Source organism: Symphodus melops, assembly GCF_947650265.1.
Source record: "Symphodus melops genome assembly, chromosome: 22".
In the NCBI taxonomy this organism is placed as follows: Eukaryota; Metazoa; Chordata; class Actinopteri; order Labriformes; family Labridae; genus Symphodus; species Symphodus melops.
The window spans coordinates 1,275,331-1,296,888 of record NC_136712.1 but is presented as its reverse complement, the minus strand read 5'-3'; the positions used below and the strand labels follow the sequence as shown (position 1 = coordinate 1,296,888).

Genomic DNA, 21,558 nt, shown 5'->3' with positions numbered 1-21,558 from the left:
GGGCATGTTTAGATATTTTGACAAATATTTGCTGAACTGTCCTTTATAAGCTCCTGCTGTATTTAATCAATCAGGACGTGTGTAGATAGTGTGTGTGCGTGTGTGTATGCCTGGTGCTGTGAAAACTTTATAAATGTTCATTTACCCGTCTTCACTCCTCTCTCTCTCTCTCTCTCTCTCTCTCCCAGTCAACGTCAGTGTCACTCTCCCGGTTTGGTTTAGTGCCTTTTCTCTCAGACACTCTGAAATAAAAACAGTGATACCTCTGAAACACGCCGCTCTCCGTGTCCTCTGTTCGACATCTCCGTATCAGGTGATACAGAATCATCACAGCAGCTTTCATTTCCTGACCCTACATACACATGTTCATGACGTCATACAAACACATTTTCTTCACATACATGATTTATTTACAAACATACCCGCTCTGCTTGCTCCTCATGTCTGCCGTACATGTGTGCACCCAAAACCACTTTCCCACCGGAACCTCCAGTAAAGAAATGTTTGCAAACAGCTTCACATACAAATAAAAGTTTTGACATGAGAAAAAAAAAAAAAAAATCACATCATTTATTCAAATTTACATTATTTCCCGTCTTTGCATGTGCACACATTTCGTCCACATTTTTTTAAAGCCTTTGTATTTTGTCCTGGAATGACAGCCGGCTGAAAACCATGTTCATTAAAGTTTCAAAGTGCACAATAAAAAATTTAAAATAAAAAGAGCAAACATCAGATGAGCTGTTGTGACCATGAAAGTGATGGCTGTTCACTTCCTGGTCGTGACCATGTGATGGCTGTTTACTTCCTGGTCGTGACCATGTGATGGCTGTTTACTTCCTGGTCCTCGGACTGAAGCTGGAGTCGTCTGTAACTTACCTGAATGTGAAAACATAAAGGATGCGATCGGTTCCACATCGTGTGGCGTGACGCGACGTGTCGCTTCACTTTAATGTTTCACTTTTCACCCTCGACTGCTGATTCAGAAAATGTTGACAAGTTGGTCGAGTCGGTTGTCTCACAGCCGGAAGGTCGGGGGTTCGATCCCCAGCTCCTGCAACAACATGACCGACGTGTCCTTGGGCAAGACGCATGAATGAATGTGACTAATTAGTTCTGATGAAAACTTTAAATCACGGCCTCTACCATCAGGGTGTGAATGTTTACCATCATCCTTCATCCAATCAAAACTGCTGAGTCATCAAAACATTCCCCCCCCCCGTACAGTGTGTGTGGATGGAGACATGAGCTAATCACACCTATGTGCTGTAAACATGTTCATGTCTGCTGTAAAAACAGGCTGTTTGAATGGGTGTGTATGTGACTTCCTGTGCTGCTGCAGCCAGCCTCTAGTGGACACTCCAGGTACTGCAGGATTTGCAGTTTGCTCTCGTTTACGTTCACGCCTTCTGTTGAAGAGCAGCTTCAGAAAAAATGTACACGAAGACGTTAGCGTCTGAAAAAAATGAACAACTGCAACACTAAACAGACAAAATAATTTCAGCTGTTTTTTATTGTTTTCAACAAGGCTACATCACCGATGATGTCATGGTGTCAGTCCCTCTGTCTCCTCGCTCAGAGTTCACTCCGTCTCACTTTGTGGAAAAAAAACACAACTAAAATTCAATCAAAGTTAAAAGGTCAAAGGTGACGCCAAATCCTCCAGCAATCAGCCTGTGCAGGCAGCCGCTCAGCCAAGAGCATTATGGGAAATCTTTTGGCTCTTTGTATGGCACGGACAAAAAAACATCTTGACCAAAGTCCCAAAAATAAATCTTCTCTTAAAAACTGTTGACCAGGCACGTCCTACGATTTATAACTGATGAGGATCCAACAGGACTGATCCGCAACAGTTCACTTTGTCAACTCCGCCCACCTGCAAGACCCGACCCCGTCCACCTGACACCTGCTGCAGGTGAGGTCAGGGGTCGGGGTTGGAGGACTTCACTCTGACCCTCAGAGTGCAGCTTCCTGTTTCACATTCAAAGTCTCTCCTCCGTCGTCGTCCTGTTTACGTCATTCCGTCTCGTCCGTTTGGATCGCCGTCTGCAGTCGCAGCTTTTTGCCGTCACCTCTGAAAGTTGGTCAACAAAAGATTTAACCTGCAAGACAGCGAGAAGGTGGTCAGCTCACCTGTGCGGCGGGTGTTCACCTTGTGTTGTGCGTCGTGTGTAGTTACCTGTGTTGTGTGAAGCTTGCAGCTATCGAAACAGTCTGGTGAACTCTCTGATTGCCCAGCACACCTGCTTGCACTCCTCCGCACTGAACAGAAAAAACAAACAGAGATGACTGTCTGTTGCCATAGTAACCACTGTTTCTGAGAGTTCATCCAAAGTCATGACTCGTTTGTTGGAGTGTGAATATCCTGCATTGTTCGCTCTGATCCACATGTCCCTGAACACCTCACTCTGATCCACGTGTCCCTGAATGCCTCACTCTGGCCCACGTGTCCCTGAACGCCTCACTCTGGACCACGTGTCCCTGAACGCCTCACTTTGATCCACGTGTCCCTGAACGCCTCACTCTGGACCACGTGTCCCTGAACGCCTCACTCTGGACCACGTGTCCCTGAACAACTCACTCTGGCCCACGTGTCCCTGAACGCCTCACTCTGGCCCACGTGTCCCTGAACGCCTCACTCTGGCCCACGTGTCCCTGAACGCCTCACTCTGGCCCACGTGTCCCTGAACGCCTCACTCTGGACCACGTGTCCCTGAACGCCTCACTCTGGACCACGTGTCCCTGAACAACTCACTCTGGCCCACGTGTCCCTGAACGCCTCACTCTGGCCCACGTGTCCCTGAACGCCTCACTCTGGCCCACGTGTCCCTGAACGCCTCACTCTGGCCCACGTGTCCCTGAACGCCTCACTCTGGACCACATGTCCCTGAACGCCTCACTTTGATCCACGTGTCCCTGAACGCCTCACTCTGGACCACGTGTCCCTGAACAACTCACTCTGGCCCACGTGTCCCTGAACGCCTCACTCTGGCCCACGTGTCCCTGAACGCCTCACTCTGGCCCACGTGTCCCTGAACGCCTCACTCTGGCCCACGTGTCCCTGAACGCCTCACTCTGGCCCACGTGTCCCTGAACGCCTCACTCTGGCCCACGTGTCCCTGAACGCCTCACTCTGGACCACGTGTCCCTGAACGTCTCACTCTGATCCACGTGTCCCTGAACGCCTCACTCTGATCCACGTGTCCCTGAACGCCTCACCCTGACCCACGTGTCCCTGAACATGAACTGACCGGCGTTGCCACGGTTACTCATGTGTACTGGTCTCACCTGGTGACCTGCTTGTGAAAGTCTGTCAGCTGTTTATGAGTGACGGTCACGGCTCCTCCAGTCGTTTCCTTTGGTAAACCTTTCAGAGCGTTCTCTAACCTGCGACAGAACGTCTGAAACAAAAACACGGAGAGACAACATCAACGCCTGAGACGCACACAGACGCCTCGCGCCTGAACGGGAAGCCACGCCCTCATACGTCATACTCACAGGTCGGTCGAACAGCATGACCTCCCACAGCACCTCGGCGACGTCAGGCAGCGTGTACGGCGGCAGACAGAAACAACACGAGTGCATCAGCTGAGTGACGAGCTGCTGGCCGTGCTGCTCCATGGCCTGACCAATCAGCTGCTTCCTCACCTCGAAGTCCTCCTCGTGCTACAAACCAGACGAGAGCGGTTTTTATTCATCACCTTGAACATTTCACATTCGCCCTCCTCGCCGTTTCCTGTAAATATATTCGGACTCACGTCGTTGGCGACGCCCGTGTGGATCAGGTCTCTCACGAACTTCATCACGCTGCAGTTGGCGTCTCGATGGTCCAATGAGGCGGCTGCGATGGCGCACTGGATGATGTGTATGATGACGCTGCTGCTGAGCAGAGTGACCGGACTCCTCTGGACAAACCTGAGCGACAGACGACAGGTTTCAGGTACGTCGACAGGTACAGGTGAAAGGTAAACATCAAACGTTAACCTGCTGACTCACCTGGTGGCCAGTCTGAACAGGTCGTCCACCGTGTCCGGATGATTCCTCAGACCGTTCTGCTGCTCCAACAGCTGGAAGGTCGGCATACATAGAGCCTGAGGAAGAGGAGGAACGACATCTTCATCAACACCAGATTAACCCGACACACACAGGTGTGTCTATCATTAAAAGGTGGACAGGTGTGTGTTTACCTGTAACATGTCGAGCAAGCCTTGTCTGCAACCCTCCTCCATGCCGTACTCGTCCACCAGGATGCTGCCCAGGTACAGGAAGCAGGAGTGTGGATACACCTGGTACACACTCACCATCTGATGACAACAGGAAGTAAGATGAACAGGTGTTGTCAAACTACCAGGTCAACAGGTAAACTGTGTCTGTATCACCTGTCCAAACAATCAACGAGGCCGTCACTGATTACAACATCCGATCAGTCCACGTCAGTGCAAAGTTACAAACAAACAAATAAAACAGACAGGTGGAGGTGCGCGTCTCACCTGAGTGACGAGAGGCTGCAGCAGGGAGGCGGAGCCTTTCCCCACGCAGCGCACAGCGAACCTGAGACAGCGACAGCATCGCTCCACGATCCGGTTATCAGCCTGATGAGTGTTCAGAGTCTCCGACAGAACGGGCCAGATCTACAGGTGAGTCACATGACACAGGTAAGAAAAGAGATCTACAGGTGAGTCACATGACACAGGTAAGAAAAAGAGATCTACAGGTGAGTCACATGACACAGGTAAGAAAAAGAGATCTACAGGTGAGTCACATGACACAGGTAAGAAAAAGAGATCTACAGGTGAGTCACATGACACAGGTAAGAAAAATAGATCTACAGGTGAGTCACATGACACAGGTAAGAAAACATCAGATCTACAGGTGAGTCACATGACACAGGTAAGAAAAATAGATCTACAGGTAAGTCACATGACACAGGTAAGAAAAAGAGATCTACAGGTGAGTCACATGACACAGGTAAGAAAAAGAGATCTACAGGTGAGTCACATGACACAGGTAAGAAAACATCAGATCTACAGGTGAGTCACATGACACAGGTAAGAAAAAGAGATCTACAGGTGAGTCACATGACACAGGTAAGAAAAAGAGATCTACAGGTGAGTCACATGACACAGGTAAGAAAAGAGATCTACAGGTAAGTCACATGACACAGGTAAGAAAAAGAGATCTACAGGTGAGTCACATGACACAGGTAAGAAAAGAGATCTACAGGTGAGTCACATGACACAGGTAAGAAAAAGAGATCTACAGGTGAGTCACATGACACAGGTAAGAAAAAGAGTTCTACAGGTGAGTCACATGACACAGGTAAGAAAAAGAGATCTACAGGTGCGTCACATGACACAGGTAAGAAAAAGAGTTCTACAGGTGAGTCACATGACACAGGTAAGAAAAAGAGTTCTACAGGTGAGTCACATGACACAGGTAAGAAAAGAGATCTACAGGTAAGTCACATGACACAGGTAAGAAAAAGAGTTCTACAGGTGAGTCACATGACACAGGTAAGAAAAGAGATCTCCAGGTGAGTCACATGACACAGGTAAGAAAAGAGATCTACAGGTGAGTCACATGACACAGGTAAGAAAAGAGATCTACAGGTAAGTCACATGACACAGGTAAGAAAAGAACTACAGGTGAGTCACATGACACAGGTGAGTCATCGGTGGATGGCTGCAGGCATGCAGACATGTGAGTCATCAGACCGGTTACTTGACACCTTTGAGCCTTGCACAATCTTTCTGCAGGTAAAACTCAGGTGTGCCGCTCAGGTGTAATTACGACAAAGTGTCTGCCAACCTCCCTTTTGTCCTTAATCTATTTAATCGCCATAGCGACCACAAGAGCGAGAAGTCTGCAGGCACTGCGTGACCGCTCATGCAAAAACCTGAATCTAATTAATCCGTTGTTTGAATACAGGTAGACGTCCAGGTGAGTCCAGGTGAGCCTTACCTCCTGTATGACTTTCTGACATGGGTGTGTCTGTCCGTTCTCTACGATGGGGTTTGTGTGTCTGCAGACGGGAAAAAAAAAAAAAACATTATGAACAGCTCGACTTGCTGCGTTTTAGAAACAGGTAAATAAATACAGGTAAACTCACCTGAAGATTACAGCCAATCTGTCGAGCCACACAGTGGGATCAGCTGATTTACCGTTTGTTGATTCATCAGTCAGAAGCTGAAAAACAAAGAAAATGAGAAAAAGTTTTTTTTTTTTGTTTTTTTTTAAAGAAACTTTAAATGTGAATCAGACTCACCTTTTTAAGAGCCAACACCTGAACCGCACACAGGTCGCTGAGACACTCGGCGATCTTCTCCAGAGGAAGGCGAGCCAGGACCAGAGCTGTACCTGCACACGCACACAGAAACAAGTCACAGGTGTTCTCCAGCTGTGGATCTAGGGTTTCCACTGCTGCATTCCAGGGGCTCTATAAATGAAGGTGTGGTCGTGCGCCTCTCTATTCAGACCGCTACAAAGCAGCTCTGCCTAGCGTGAGAGCGCCGTTAGCCTAGGAGGTGTGCTCGGGTACAGGTGTGGTGCCGTACCTTTCAGGAGTCCCACGGCGGCCTCCGTGGACAGGGCGAAGGTGTCCAGCGAGCGGGCGATTTCCAGAAGGCCGTGAAAGTGCTGAGCCATGTGATCTCTGCACACCGAGCAGATGTTGTGGATCGACTTGGCCGCCGCCGACGCCAGAGGTTTCTCTCGGAGACCTTTCATCAGGTAGTTGAGCACGGGGTCTGCCGGGGGCGGACAGGTGACACACACCAAATAAACTCAAACAGGTGACGGGTTCGATGATGATGAACGTTTGTCTGAGGGAAACGACAAGCTTCTTCTCTGAGATCAGGAAGTCATACCGAGGAACCGCGGGTTTCTGTCGACCACCTCGCTCATCTCTCCGACCAGCTCGATGCTCGTGTAACGCACCGCGATGTGGACGCTTTCAGGAAGTAGAACCACCTGCTGCAGAACCTCTGACAGCGTCGGATTGTTCTCGCTGCAAACAAACAAACGAGAGACGTTTCACAATAAAGTTCTACCAAGTCTTTGACCGCTCAATAAACACGTCCAACGGCGCCCTCCATCGAGACTCACGGGTCGACACTCTTTGCGATGGCGGCCATGATGAATAGAACCGCCTCCGTCACCTCCCACGACGGGTTCCCTTCTTTCAACGTAGAATACAACTGAGAACAGAACAGAGCTTCTTTGAAGGAACAAAAAACAAACTGACGACAACAAAAATTTGATTTCTTGTTTTAACACAAAAACACGTTTACGTTTCCTGAGTCGTAAAAAAGTCACCTGAGAGAAACACTCCATGGATCCAACGAGGAAAATGACGTCTTTAACGAGGTCAGAGACTCTCATCCTGAACTCGCCAAAGTCGTCGGTGTCCTCCGGGATTCCCTCCTGATGAACACAAAAAAATTATGGAAAAAAATAATTAATTAAAATGCATGAAAAAAAAAAAACTTTTATTTTGAAGGTCCCAACGTTTGTTTACATTATATAAAAACAATTCAGAGAGATCGTTGTTGATCGTACTAAACAGGAAACAGATGTGTCATGCATCGAGGCTTTGACTGCGTCTCTGTTGCCATGGTTACTCATTTAACAGGCTGACCCTGTTAAGAGTGTTATCATGAGACAAAGCGGAGCACCCCAGGTCTGTCCGAGGGACACGAGGCTTTAATGCAGTTTTGATTAAGACAATAGAAGGTTCTGTGTCGGCCGGGTCAGAGGACTCACGTGGTCCGGATCGAGCTGACAGTGTCGGGCCAAACAGTGCAGCAGTCTCTGGATGTACGGCCTGAAGATGGAGTGAAGTGCTGCGTCGTTGATTTTATAAAGGTGTTCTCCCAGACGGTACCAGAAGTTAAAGGAGATCTCAACCACCTGGATCCAAAACAAAAACCAGAATCATGATGAGACCACTTAAAGATCAGAGAGCGTCTGAAGGCGGTCAGGTGTTACCCCTCTGTACCTCGTACTGTGGGTGTCCAGCACAGATCAGTAGCAGCTCCAGGGTCCGCAGGTCGCCCATGCCCTGCCCCGGGCTCCTGACGGTGGTTTCTAAGAAGGTCTCACAGAGTTCGGTGAAGATGCGGCAGTAGTTCAGAACTCTGAGGAGAGAGAGAGAGTGCGTCTTAAAACACTTCCAGCGGACGAACAAACGCCATAACAACAAAACAACAACAACAGCAGCTTCCCGTGCCCTCACTTGTCCAGGTCTTCCCGGGCCACAGCCATGTGATAGGCGGTCTCCAGCGTCAGGACGCCCTGGAAGAGCTGCAGAGCCAACGGCATGTGAGTGTCCACGTTCTCGATGGCGTAGAGAGCCGAGCACACGCAGTCAGACGCCGCCTCGTGGAGGTTTGTGGACGTTTCATCCCTCTGCTGTGGAGACCAACAAATACAACCTGTTAACCAGTATAAACCAGTGAGACCAGTATGAACCAATCAAATCATTATAAACCATTCAGCCCAGTATAAACCAGTGCACAGCTCACCAGGACTTGGAACAGGACCATGAGCAGCTGGTTGCTCGCCATGAAGTTGCTGTCGAGGACTCCGAGGTTGAACCAGCTGCCCAAACATCGAAACACTTTGATGAACATCTTCTCGTCGTTCCCCGTCTTCTCCACGCACGTCGTCTGGCGGTTCAAACACAAACAGGCGGCGTTAGAACTCGGCACCAGCTAAATGCTAAACGGCTAACCGGGGAGAGAAAAAAGATAAAAGTTAGCTGACCAGCAGAGTGACCACGGTGCTGGAGTAATACGCCAGGTCCTCGATGATCTCTGTCCTCCGATTGGCTCCGATCCGTAGAGAGCGACTGTGAACTTCCTCCGGCAGCACGGTGAGGATCTCGATGAGGAAGGGCATCGAGCTGACGTCGTTGTTGTACCTGAGAGGAGACGCACACAGACACTCAGAACCCGTTTGATATGTCAAGTCGTTCTTTAGGCTGATTGTGCAAATTCCTACTTTTCTATAAGCGTGTGAACACATCCTTTCCACGATGCCATCTGAAGAGCGAGATCTGCGATCGCCAAAGCGAGCTGCGAGCGAAGAGACAGAACGGCGTGAGTGAAACGAAACCGACTCGACAGGCTGTCCCAGACTGGGTTTTATTTTTCTCCCCGAGGGGGCGTGTTTACCTGTGTGACGATGATGGGCGACAGGTCTTTGAGGTTCTGGATGTGGGTCAGCAGGGAGTCTCGCAGTGCATTGTGGGTCTCGGGAGGAAGCTCATAGAAGGACGTTTGGATCTTCATCTTCATCGTCTGAGCGGCGAAGTAACAGGACTCCACGTCCTGTTTGAGCTGCAGCAGCTGGTCCGAGATCTCCCATGCATACATCTGGAGGAAGAGGGACAGGAAGTGATGTCATTGCACACCTGAGCCTCACAGGACCCCCACCCCCCCTCAGCCCATGGACCTGGTCCTGATCCTCCAGGTGGTGTGAGTTTCTAAACGGGACTACCTGTGACACCTTCATGGACTGATCTGTCCCCAATATAATCTCACCTGTACACGTCACAGATAGTTAATAACCCGGATGTTGTTGTTATTTTAAGCTCTCTTCCTGAAACACCTGCAGGCAGAAATGTGAATTATCCCAGCAGGTTTTGGACACTTCCTGTCTGAAAAACCGTCTACTTGACGTAAACTTTTTAACCTGTGACGTGGAGACAGCTCCCACTGTGACGTAAACACTGTAACGTGAAGCCACCTGAGACCCCCTAGCCCCCTCCCCTCTCCTCTACATTAGCCATGCTAACGTGCTAACCGAGGCCTGTCGAACTCCTCAGAGACTCAAAACACGGAAACCTCCCGATTACTTAACTTTAACCACATGACGTCACCAGCCCCGCCGCAGTGTTTGATGTCTCTGCGGTTACCGGACAGCGGACGCAGCTCGAAGTGAAGCTAACAGTTTGTGTTTTGATCCATTCATTTTAGCTAGCTTAGCCGCGATGCTAACGGCAGCTCCTGTTCCACTGAGTCTGCGCAGTTCGGTTTAGCCCTCCGTTTCTAACCCGGTTTAACGGTAAAGACCCGATCCATTCAGACCACATGGACCCCTCTTCCTCTCTGGACCCCCCTGTCCTCCACCTTGCTGCCCGCCCCCCCTCCCAGTCCGGTCTCTCCCGGCCTCTCCCATTTTCTCACCGATCTCTGGAGCTCCCCGAGCCACACCGACGCCCGCTCCTTCCCGGCCGGGTCCGGGTCGTGGTACAGGGCCTGGACCGCCTGGTAGACCAGGGTCAGGTTCGGTTTGCCCCCCTCCATTGTCACGGGTCGGAAGCCGGGATGAGTAAGGCAGAAAGTTACAAACACGGCGGATCTGAGGAGTGCTACACGGTCTGAGTGTCGACCGCCATCTCGCACAGGCTTCCCCGCGTGCTACAACGATCTCCTACCGGAACAAAACACGGGCACGCACATCAGTTCCGCTCTGACAGGAGGACTTCAGAGAAACCCAACAAAAAAACCTAAACAGTCATTATTGAAACGTTTAAGTTAATTTATGGTGATTATAAATCAACAGCACATTTAATTTCACTGATTTAAAAAAAAAGTTAATTTGAAAAATTATTATTTAAAAAAAAACGCAGTTTATTTAGCCTAACTGTGATTTTAAACAAACAGTACATTTGATTTGACTGATTAAAAAAATAATAATAATTTTGATTATTATTTTAAAAATATAAACCAAAGTTTATTTAGCCTAACTGTGATTTTAAACAATTAATTATATCTTAAATTGAATTTTATACTGTATTCACATTGTCGCTTTAAGGTTTCCCTCTTGGCAGGACACAAGGTGCTGAATCATCCTCTCAGCCCTGGTGGATTCCGGATCGGATGTTAGACGAGCTGGGACCAAAATAGTAAAAAGAGGCTCGTGCTCGGCACCTGCGCACCAAAAGACGTCACACGTCTGTGTTTTATCCACTGGAGGGCGCGTGGACACTTTCTGTCCCCTGGAGAGGCTCTCAGGTGGACACCAAAGATTATTTTAAATAAAACATTTTTTTTAAATGAATTAAAACCGTAAATGTGATCTGTTTTAAGACGTGTTTGCTCTGTTCAGGTGTCTGTTTGATCACCTGTTCTGATACTTAAATTGAATTAACCATGAGAGGATGATGAACTTGGGTTTTTTTTATCATCACTTTGATTTTTCAGGATTTAAAAACGACTCCACATCGAAGCTTCATAAAATGGAGACTTTGTGAATTTGGCGTAAACTTAAAAATAAAATAAAAACTTACATGACTATAATGTAGGAAACAACAACAGAGTAAAAGTGAATTTAACTTTTTTGATTTTATTGTGAAGCAAAAAAAAGAAGAAGCAAAGATCAGGTTCTTCTCGTGCTACTTAAACAGATACAATCAGGAAGTCAAGGTTTATTTAAAGTATACACTTTTTTTTTTAAATCAAAGAAATGAGATCCGTGATAAAAGTTTACTTTGAAAAAACCTTTAAAAAAAAGAGTTCAGTTAAGAAATAGATGAAAGTTATGTCAACTCTTGCATCATCAAACCCAAAATCATAAAAAGGACTGACCTTTGACATCTCCTATGCAATAAATCAAGGTCACTCGGAGGTTCATCTCTCTCCTCTGGCTCCTATGAAATTTAAAACTCATCTGCTATTTGCTTATAGAAATGAATCCTCCTTACCTGGACTCTCTGATCCAGGTCTACTCTCCCCCTCGCCCCACTACACTCTGCCAATCAAAGGGTCTGATCCGACCTTTCCAACAGGGTCTTAAGACTCTAACCAGACTCCTCTCCTATATCGCCCCCTGGTGGTGGAGCAAAGTATTACACCCCATTATTCTGCAGAGTCCCTTTGCACCTTTAAGAAAAAGCTAAAGACCTCACTCAGTATGGACCTTCTTGATGATGACAAAGATTATATTTATGATGTTTAACTCTCAGGAACAGCTGTTGATGTTGCGTTCTGCCTCTGGTCACTTCCTGTCAGCGCCTGTGTGTCCGATGATGATGATGATGATGATGGTGAAGGTGGATATTTGTGCAGGTGTTAATCCCCAGAGTGAGGTCGTATCATACCCATGCTTCCTAAAAGTCACAGTCTGGTTATGATACAGCCCCGGCTCTGAAGATCAATTATTTTAATCGACTTTATGAGATTTTTTTTTAAAAGTCTTCTCGTCCATCCACACAAACAAACAGACAGATAATATTTACAGAGTTTGATTTCACATCCGAAGATTGAAAGAAAAATGTTGCAAGATTTTTAAAGATTAGAAGTTCAATCATATCGATCAATCTTTATTTGCAAAGCGCCATGACGTCACAACAAATGTTATCTGTTTACAAACAGAGAAGGTGTCTACTGTACCCAAAGTCAGTCCAACATTTAACAGAGTTGTAGTGACAAGAAGAAAAACATAAACGTCCTTTAAGAGGCCGAGACCTTCAGCAGAACCAGACTCATGATGAACAGACATCTGCAGAAACTGCGCCTGGCTCGGATAGGTGGGATAGAGGGAGACGCAGGAAGAAAGATAGAGACAAAAAAAGAGGGGGGTCAGAGGTCATAGCTGCACGCCGTCCCCCCCATTGACGATTCAGAGGAACCTATGAGAGCTCGAGCTCCCAGGGGAAATATGTGGTTTGTAAGTTACACAGAAGATTTAGAGGTACAGAAGTGCATGATGTGATGTGAACACACAACGTGAGGTAAAGGAGGAGAAAGATTTTTCACAGATTATTTGAAATAACACAAGTTTTTCTTTGCAGATTATTTGTGTTTTTTTAAGATTTTTTTTTTTTTTAAGTGATTATAAAATGATTGCTCCATATTTCTTAAGATGATTAAAGTTAACAAAACTCACCTTCAGAAGGTTTGAACTGAAGCTCCGAGGACGAGGAGACGACGAGGAGAAGAAGAAGGGACAACAAAAGGAGGATGAAGAGACAACGAGGAGAGGATGAAGAGGATAAAGAGAGAGGAAGGGGAGGATGAAATAAAGAGATGAAAGAAGGAACCTGTCGAGGATGACCTGATGACACAACGGCTCCCCAAGTGATGAGAAGACAAACAAACTTCTAACCAGATGAAGTGATGAGTAAATCGATGACGGAGCTGCGGAGGCTTTTTAAGAAACTGCTCACGTTTACGTCATGATCGGATTAATCCTCCCTCTCCATCCAGTTGGAGGTCTTAAAGTCGCTTGCTCCGGCTTTTTTGCTCTCTAATCTTCTTTGCTGTGGATCTTTTCGGGATTTAGAGGATTGATGGAGTTGACCTGCAGGTAAATCGGAAACATCCGGATTACATCTGAACACAGACGGAGTGAAACTAAAGAAATTTATTGGATTAAGTGGCAGCTCTGAGCCGCTCTGCTGCGTCCTCCAGACTCATTTATGACTTACATACACACGCAGAGTAAATGTTCATTCATGTCTACATTTAAAGATATATAAGCACAGGAACAACATAAAGCATCACTGACCAAACTGAACGTTTACATTATGATTTATTTTTAATTGTTAATTGTCCTTCAAGCATTACCTGTAAACCGTCTGGAGTAGTAGCCATGCTTGGGGTTTAAACTTTAAAAAGTTTGTTTAAGTTTTGTTTAAACTTAGTTAAGTTTAAATAGTAAAATAGTAAAATAATAATAGTTTTATCTAATTTTTAATTTAGAGTTTTATCAGGTTTTTTTTGTTTTTGTTTTTATTTGTATATAATTCACAGCAAGCGTTTACAGTTTACAATCATGTCCTGCTTCTCAGTGTGGAGGTCAGTCATCACTTCTGGGCCCCGGCAGCCTACAGGTACAGGTGTGGAGGTGACTGTGTCTTGTTTTTTTTCGAGTTGAAAGGGGGCAGGGTTTTTTTTTTGTTTGTTTTTTTTTTGGGGGGGGGGGGGGGGGGGGGGGGGTGTTTCACATCGTCCAATCACAGCACACAGGAGTTTTGGGAGTGGAAACAGTTCAAAGCGGTGAAGACGATGGACGTGTACATGAAGCAGCAAATAAGAGACAAAAGTAAAATGTCTGAATTCAGACAGTCTGCAGATTAACACACACGACGTGTCTGAACTACCTCAAGACAGAAACTGCTACTGTTTTCAAATCTGAAATCATGAATGTGTTTCAGAGTCTATGCCATTATTATTAACTGTTCATATGTTTATATTTGTGCTGTTTTTATTCTTCTATTGTAAAAGAGACCTCGGTCTCAGTGGGTCCTCTTTGTTAAGATATAAAAATAAAGGACAAATAAAAAATGTGCACTTCTATGTGTGCACATTTTTTCTTTTCTGATTCAGATTACATAATTTACATAAGCAAAACTACATTTCTGTTGGGCAGTGAATCAGAGAATAAACCTTCATAGAGGCAAATAAGGTGGTGAACAAACACATCTGGTATAGCCCAGTTTGAATGTTGCGACACCTCGACAACGCCATGAAAGTGAACTCAACAATCAGACCAATTTCCACATTTCGCCTGTTCACTTGAACCAACAACCCTCCAGATCCCAAATCAAATCCCAGTGAGCTACTGCCGCCCCCCCAAATGAAGAAAAACTCAGCAAAAGACACTAAAACAAAAGGGTTAAATGTGTTCAGCCGTTCTCCATTTCAGACGGTGTATTTATTTGTGTGTTTGACCTATAACCCTGACCGTGTGGCACACTGGGACGTCCGGCCCGTTTTGACTGAACGGCGGTAAGCAGATTAAAGTACCGTGCAGGAAACCTCCCCGAAGGGAAGAGGAGGGTTAGACGGATGACAGAGGTGAAGATCTTAATCCGCAAATTGTGAGTTTAGAAAAAGTAAAGCAGCTCACCGGAGTAAATCTTTTGTGTAAGTGGTTTATGTGTGTGTGTATATAAAGAGGCTGAAGACAACAGGTGCAGTAGAGAGCTCATCATGGGGAAGTACTTCCATTTGTATGAGAACATTTCCAAAGTGAGCCCCTTCGAGGGGCCGCAGTATTACCTGGCCCCTCAGTGGGTGTTTTACGCGCAGGCCGTCTTCATGGGCTGCGTCTTTTTTATTGGAACGCCGTTAAACTTTGTCATTCTTCTCGTCACGGCGAAGTACAAGAAGCTTCGAGTCCCCCTTAACTACATCCTCGTCAACATCACTCTGGCGGGATTCATCTTCGTCTTCTTCTGCATCAGTCAGGTGTTCGTCTCCACGTTGAGGGGCTACTACTTCCTGGGTCACACGTTGTGTTCTTTGGAGGCTGCTGTGGGATCTGTGGCAGGTAAATAACATCAGCTACAGGTAGATGACCTCAGTTACAGGTAGATGACCTCAGCTACAGGTAGATGACATCAGCTACAGGTAGATGACATCAGCTACAGGTAGATGACATCAGCTACAGGTAGATGACCTCAGTTACAGGTAGATGACCTCAGCTACAGGTAGATGACATCAGCTACAGGTAAATGACCTCAGCTACAGGTAGATGACATCAGTTACAGGTAAATAACATCAGCTACAGGTAAATGACATCAGCTACAGGTAAATAACATCAGCTACAGGTAGATGACCTCAGCTACAGGTAAATAACATCAGCTACAGGTAGATGACATCAGCTACAGGTAGATGACCTCAGCTACAGGTAGATGACATCAGTTACAGGTAGATGACCTCAGCTACAGGTAGATGACCTCAGCTACAGGTAGATGACCTCAGCTACAGGTAGATGACCTCAGCTACAGGTAGATGACCTCAGCTACAGGTAGATGACATCAGTTACAGGTAGATGACATCAGCTACAGGTAGATGACATCATTTACAGGTAGATGACATCAGCTACAGGTAGATGACCTCAGCTACAGGTAGATGACATCATTTACAGGTAGATGACATCAGTTACAGGTAGATGACATCAGTTACAGGTAGATGACATCAGCTACAGGTAGATGACATCATTTACAGGTAGATGACATCAGTTACAGGTAGATGACATCAGTTACAGGTAGATGACATCAGCTACAGGTAGATGACATCAGCTACAGGTAAATAACATCAGCTACAGGTAGATGACATCATTTACAGGTAGATGACATCATTTACAGGTAGATGACATCAGCTACAGGTAGATGACATCAGCTACAGGTAGATGACATCAGCTACAGGTAGATGACCTCAGCTACAGGTAGATGACATCATTTACAGGTAGATGACATCAGCTACAGGTAGATGACATCAGCTACAGGTAGATGACATCAGCTACAGGTAGATGACATCATTTACAGGTAGATGACATCAGCTACAGGTAGATGACATCATTTACAGGTAGATGACATCAGCTACAGGTAGATGACATCAGCTACAGGTAGATGACATCAGCTACAGGTAGATGACCTCAGCTACAGGTAGATGACATCATTCACAGGTAGATGACCTCAGCTACAGGTAGATGACATCAGTTACAGGTAGATGACCTCAGCTACAGGTAGATGACATCATTTACAGGTAGATGACATCAGCTACAGGTAGATGACATCAGCTACAGGTAGATGACATCAGTTACAGGTAGATGACTTCAGCTACAGGTAGATGACATCATTTACAGGTAGATGACATCAGTTACAGGTAGGTGACATCAGTTACAGGTAGGTGACCTCAGCTACAGGTAGATGACATCATTTACAGGTAGATGACATCATTTACAGGTAGGTGACATCAGTTACAGGTAGATGACCTCAGCTACAGGTAGATGACATCATTTACAGGTAGATGACATCATTTACAGGTAGATGACCTCAGCTACAGGTAGATGACATCATTTACAGGTAGGTGACATCAGTTACAGGTAGATGACTTCAGCTACAGGTAGATGACATCAGTTACAGGTAGATGACCTCAGCTACAGGTAGATGACCTCAGCTACAGGTAGGTGACCTCAGGTAAAGCAGCAGGTAAATACACCCGTCTCCTGTCCGCAGGTCTGGTGACGGGCTGGTCTCTGGCGGTGCTGTCCTTCGAGCGTTACCTGGTCATCTGTAAACCGTTTGGAGCCTTCAAGTTTGGCAGTAACCACGCTCTGGCAGCCGTGGCGTTCACCTGGTTCATGGGCATCGGCTGTTCGATCCCTCCTTTCTTCGGCTGGAGCAGGTAGATCTTGCACACCTGTACGAGACCCAACGCAGGTGTTTCAGACACGACTTTGAAAAGTAAACCCCCGTCATGTCTTATCTGTGGCAGGTTCATCCCTGAAGGCCTGGGCTGCTCGTGTGGACCCGACTGGTACACTCACAGTGAAGAGTACAACTCCGACTCCTACACCACCTTCCTGATTATTACCTGCTTCATCGGTCCAATCACCATCATCGTCTTCTCCTACTCGCAGCTGCTGGGCGCACTGAGAGCTGTGAGTCATAAAACAGATTTGCACGCTTCCCCCAGTGCATGGACCAGTCCGTGGACTCCACCTCCAGCCTCGAGAAAAACATCTGTGCAGTTCGGCCATTTTTTTTCGTCTCTACAGAGGAGTGATGTCTACTGGGGAAAACTCAGGGGGGGGCGGGGCTTATTACATTTAAAGAGACACACACACCAAAACGGAGCGTTCAGAGAGAGCTGGTTTCTGCAGGGTCACAAACCTCCTCTGGTGATTGAGTCATGTTAGCACAGATGCTTCATTTAGACTGTTTGAAAAGGGGGATAATATGTCCTCTGTAGTGTGTTGAAGAACCAAACATGGCAACCACACAAATTAAAGCTGGTGTCTTCTTCTTGGCGGATTTTGTCGTCAGGTTGCAGCTCAGCAGACGGAGTCGGCCTCCACCCAGAAGGCGGAGAAAGAAGTGTCGAGGATGATCATCATCATGGTGGGATCCTTCGTCACCTGTTACGGCCCGTACATGGTCACCGCCCTCTACTACAACTACTCGCCAGATGAAAACAAAGACTACCGGCTCGTCACCATCCCAGCGTTTTTCTCCAAGAGCTCGTGTGTGTACAACCCGCTGATCTACGGCTTCTTGAACAAACAGGTGAGCCAGCACACACACATATCGTGCAACTTCCTGTCATGATGGTACTTTCACATTAAAAGAACTACACAATACTCAAATGATTTAAACATGTTATTAAATAATAAAATTAAACCTGATGGTTGCCGTTGTGTGTGTGTGTGTGTGTGTGTGTGTTTGCAGTTTAACGCTTGCATCATGGAAACAGTGTTTGGAAAGAAAATGGACGACTCGTCTGAAGTTTCTTCAAAGACAGAGACGTCCTCGGTGTCCACAGCTGCGTAAAGTTTGGCGACAGACGGACATTAATCGACTTTCAAATGGACTATTTTTCCTCAGACGGTTTTCTGACGTTTTACATAAATATGATGTTTTAACTGTAGAACATCTTTGTTTAGTTACTAGGCAACAAAAAGTATATAATAAAAATATGAGCTTTTGTTTTAAACTGTTTCTGTGTCATTATTTAAACTTAGCGGTGCCTTCTTAAAGGGCCAGTACACCAAAAAAAAGTATTTAAAAAACCCCCAACAAAAACTGAATTATAAATGTATTTTTTAATTGAACATCAAAAAGCTCAAGCCCGACGTACACTGTACAGTTTTAAGCCATAGGCTGGATTTCTAAACTGAGGCACGCCCTTTTTTAACCGCCTCCTATCATGAACGAAATGAGCTGCTCGTGTGCTCAAGTTTATTGCTAATGCAAATTGTGTGCACGACCAAGCGCACTTGTTTTTTTCCCGCCGGTGTGACCTCGTCGTAAAGGATTCAGGACTCAAACTCGTAAAGTGCACGCCAGGCTTCAGTGTCATTATTCATACTTTGATATCAAAATATTTTACCGCACTTTATATTTAATACAAAGTCTCAAGAAGTTTGTTGTTGTTTCAATCAGAAACAACCAGGTGGTGTTATAAACAGGAATGACACAAAACAAAAAAATCACTGATAAAAAAGTTGAAATGTTGAGATGAAACTCAATAAAAAAAACAGAGTAAAGCTTCAGTTTCATCTTCATGTAACAAACCTCAAGATAACTGTCTGAATAAATAACTAAAAAAAACCAAAACAGATTCTCTGAGTCTCTAGAACTCGTCGTGTCGTAGTAACGCCTCCCCGAAGTCCGTCACCTGACTCCCGACAAACACGTCAAATTTATTCAGGATTTCCTGTTTGCTGAGTTTCCCATCCTGGACAAAGACACGAGGACAGGTGATCACACGGGTAAGAAACAGATGATAGACAGGTAAGTGTGAGGGTTAAAAAAAAAAAAAAAAAGTCTCACCTGGTTGGCGTCCGACTCGTGCAGCAGGTGTTTGGCCTCCGCTTCAGCGTGGTCGTAATCTGCCGGGAGAATCCAGTCCAGAGTTTCCTCTTTGTCCATTTTTCCATCTTTGTTTTTGTCTCTGAACTCCGTGAACTGCCGACGCTCTGACTCCACCCACTCCGGATCCTCTGACTCCTCCTCCGCTGTGTACATGTCCCCTGCAGGCCAGACGCAACGATCAGAGAGATCAAATTAACACGACATAAGCAACCGGTTAAGACCGGACACAACGAGCACAGAGCAGACTGAACACAACGATCAGATAACAAGACTCGAGACTAAACACAACGATTACTGAGCATCGGTTGGACAAAACAGACCAGATCAATCGATCACAAAGTTTGGGGGTTACACAGGTCCAGATGACAGACCTGAAAAGACGAGCACAGATAAGAAGTAGTAGATCCTCCTGCTCCCCGCCCCTCACCCCTCCTCACCGATGTACTCCTTCATGTCGATGAAACCGTCTCCATTCTTGTCGATGTCCTCAATCGTTTCCTGTGACGGAGAGCAGTGTAAGCCACGCCCACTTGAGTGACATCATGTCTGTGACATCACATCATGCATACCTGCACCACGACATCCTTCATGTGCTCGTAGTCTTCAGGGTGGAGGAACGCCGTAAACTCGTGTTTGTCTGCGACCATGTCTCCATTGGTGTCGGCGACTTTGAATCGTCTCTCGTCCCTCGCCATCATGCCGACGTAGTTGTACTCCGAGTCGACCTGAGGGTCGTCTGTCGGAGGTAACAAATTAGACGACTGAGCAGAGATTCATCACAAGGGGTTCAACGGTCGTTTTACCTGGTGCGTACTCACCCAGGTAGGTTCCGTACGTGACGTTCTTGTACTCGTCCCAGCTGATCACGCCGTCGCCGTTCATGTCGAAGTCCGGCCACTGACGCTCCACGTTCTCGTAGACGTGTTTCCTCTGAGCGTCTTTAATCCAAAGCTTCAGCTCGTCTTCAGACACGAAGCCGTCTCTGTCACTGTCGATTTGATCCACCATGATGCTGCACACACACACACACACACACACACACACACACACACGCACACACACACACACACAGTCAGGGGTGTGTCAAGTGTGTTTAAGGTGTGTGCAACATGTGTGTTTTTTAGGCGTGTTTCATGCGTGTGTTTCAGGGTGTCAGGTAAATATCTTTCATTAATTAAAATAAATTTAAATCCGTCCTCAGCTTGTTGAACGCTGACGTTAAAGCAGAAAATTCCCAGCCAATAAAAACAGACCATCAAACAGGAAGTCCCGCCTCCAGCTCGAGTGCACAGGTGTGAGTGTGCATGTTCCTTTAAGAGACTCACCCGAGACGCCGCTTGCTCTCCTCCTGGGGGAGCTGATCGAAGGTTTTGGCCTCGTCCTGTCCCAGAAACGCTTCGTGGTCGTACTCGAAGTTCTTGTTGTCGTCGTGTTCGAGGCGGCTCAGAGGTTCGTCGTCGTGGACCCGACTCTTCTTCTCCATCGGCTTACTGCTGCCGACGACGACGCAGAGAGCGAGACACGCCCACAATGATCGCATCATCCTGGTAGAGAGACAGATTCATACACAGCTTTACGAAGCAGCGGGAGAAACTTGAAGTGAAGTGCCTTGCTCAAGGACACGTTGGACATGTTGCTGCAGGAGCTGGGGGATCGAACCCCCAACCTTCCGGCTGAGAGACGACCAACTGAGTCCCAGCCTCCCCTTGTTGTGATCCAAGCACCCTGCCCTGCTATATAAACACTGTTTACACTACACACTTTATAAACACAGGAAGATTTAAAAAAAACGTTATTGTCCCCACACACACAAACAGAAAATTATGACGTCATCCACAAAGATCCATAAAAGGTGAAATCAGCAGTAATATTTGATTGATTGATCTATTATGATCAGTGGTGACACCTGGGTAACAGGAGCTCTCACCTGTGACTGATCATCGATTATTAGTCTTTATTTATTTATTACAGTCTGTCAGTCTTCATCAGCTGTTTACCTGTTTATCCCGTCTGCAGCACCTGGTCTCTTCACCTGGTCTCGGTCCGTCCCGGATCACCGTCTCTCCCCTCTCTCTCTCTGCAGCCCTGCACAAACACTTCCGCCCTGTCGCTGCAAATCAGAACCAGAACACCCCCCCCCCTCCCCCACCCGTGCCCACTCCCATCTGATTGGTCGGCGTCAGGACGCGTCGACGCGTATTTGATGACACCGAAAAGGCTCGCTCGTC

General features: G+C 46.6%; 3 protein-coding genes across 5 annotated transcripts; 1 reads left to right on the top strand and 2 right to left on the bottom strand.

The window, feature by feature from the left end:
* Positions 1-1,495: 1,495 nt before the first annotated feature.
* On the bottom strand, positions 1,496-11,814 carry tnpo3 (transportin 3). Of its 2 annotated transcripts, none has more exons than XM_079334972.1 (23): positions 11,708-11,814; positions 9,174-9,374; positions 9,001-9,074; positions 8,764-8,920; positions 8,523-8,666; positions 8,234-8,409; positions 7,997-8,135; positions 7,762-7,908; positions 7,315-7,422; positions 7,105-7,196; positions 6,867-7,006; positions 6,555-6,746; positions 6,266-6,357; positions 6,110-6,186; positions 5,962-6,022; positions 4,491-4,631; positions 4,188-4,304; positions 3,997-4,091; positions 3,759-3,915; positions 3,499-3,666; positions 3,289-3,401; positions 2,180-2,262; positions 1,496-2,102 (listed from the first exon to the last, which is right to left on the bottom strand). In XM_079334972.1, the coding sequence occupies exons 2-22, from the start codon at positions 9,372-9,374 to the stop codon at positions 2,202-2,204; spliced, it is 2,652 nt and encodes an 883-aa protein (XP_079191098.1). In that variant the 5' UTR covers positions 11,708-11,814; the 3' UTR covers positions 1,496-2,102; positions 2,180-2,201. The 2 variants fall into 2 exon arrangements, with proteins under 2 accessions (XP_079191098.1, XP_079191097.1); XM_079334971.1 differs by lacking the exon at positions 11,708-11,814 and adding an exon at positions 10,188-10,480.
* Positions 11,815-14,924: 3,110 nt separating this feature from the next.
* Positions 14,925-18,449, top strand: opn1sw1 (opsin 1 (cone pigments), short-wave-sensitive 1). Its single transcript, XM_079334672.1, has 5 exons — positions 14,925-15,279; positions 16,973-17,141; positions 17,232-17,397; positions 17,783-18,022; positions 18,185-18,449. The coding sequence occupies exons 1-5, from the start codon at positions 14,940-14,942 to the stop codon at positions 18,284-18,286; spliced, it is 1,017 nt and encodes a 338-aa protein (XP_079190798.1). The 5' UTR covers positions 14,925-14,939; the 3' UTR covers positions 18,287-18,449.
* A 451-nt stretch (positions 18,450-18,900) lies between these two features.
* Positions 18,901-21,467, bottom strand: calua (calumenin a). Of its 2 annotated transcripts, none has more exons than XM_079334673.1 (7): positions 21,258-21,467; positions 20,656-20,874; positions 20,149-20,342; positions 19,900-20,066; positions 19,768-19,828; positions 19,289-19,488; positions 18,901-19,193 (listed from the first exon to the last, which is right to left on the bottom strand). In XM_079334673.1, the coding sequence occupies exons 1-7, from the start codon at positions 21,269-21,271 to the stop codon at positions 19,089-19,091; spliced, it is 960 nt and encodes a 319-aa protein (XP_079190799.1). In that variant the 5' UTR covers positions 21,272-21,467; the 3' UTR covers positions 18,901-19,088. The 2 variants fall into 2 exon arrangements, with proteins under 2 accessions (XP_079190799.1, XP_079190800.1); XM_079334674.1 differs by having other exon boundaries at positions 21,328-21,467.
* Between the last annotated feature and the right edge of the window lie 91 nt (positions 21,468-21,558).

Bases quoted from the DNA above. Each gene is read 5' to 3' on its own strand.
- tnpo3 (XM_079334971.1), bottom strand. From the start codon at position 10,307: ATGGAGGGGGGCAAACCGAACCTGACCCTGGTCTACCAGGCGGTCCAG. The intron at 3,916-3,996 runs GTGAGTCAGCAG...TCTGTCGCTCAG, and splicing joins CTGTTCAGACTGGCCACCAG to GTTTGTCCAGAGGAGTCCGG. The intron at 2,263-3,288 runs GTGAGACCAGTA...TTTTCTGTTCAG, and splicing joins TTTCACAAGCAGGTCACCAG to TGCGGAGGAGTGCAAGCAGG.
- opn1sw1 (XM_079334672.1), top strand. From the start codon at position 14,940: ATGGGGAAGTACTTCCATTTGTATGAGAACATTTCCAAAGTGAGCCCC. The intron at 15,280-16,972 runs GTAAATAACATC...TCCTGTCCGCAG, and splicing joins TGCTGTGGGATCTGTGGCAG to GTCTGGTGACGGGCTGGTCT. The intron at 18,023-18,184 runs GTGAGCCAGCAC...GTGTGTTTGCAG, and splicing joins ACGGCTTCTTGAACAAACAG to TTTAACGCTTGCATCATGGA.
- calua (XM_079334673.1), bottom strand. The intron at 19,489-19,767 runs GTGAGGAGGGGT...TCTGGCCTGCAG, and splicing joins CGACATGAAGGAGTACATCG to GGGACATGTACACAGCGGAG. The intron at 19,194-19,288 runs GTGAGACTTTTT...GTCTTTGTCCAG, and splicing joins ACGAGTCGGACGCCAACCAG to GATGGGAAACTCAGCAAACA.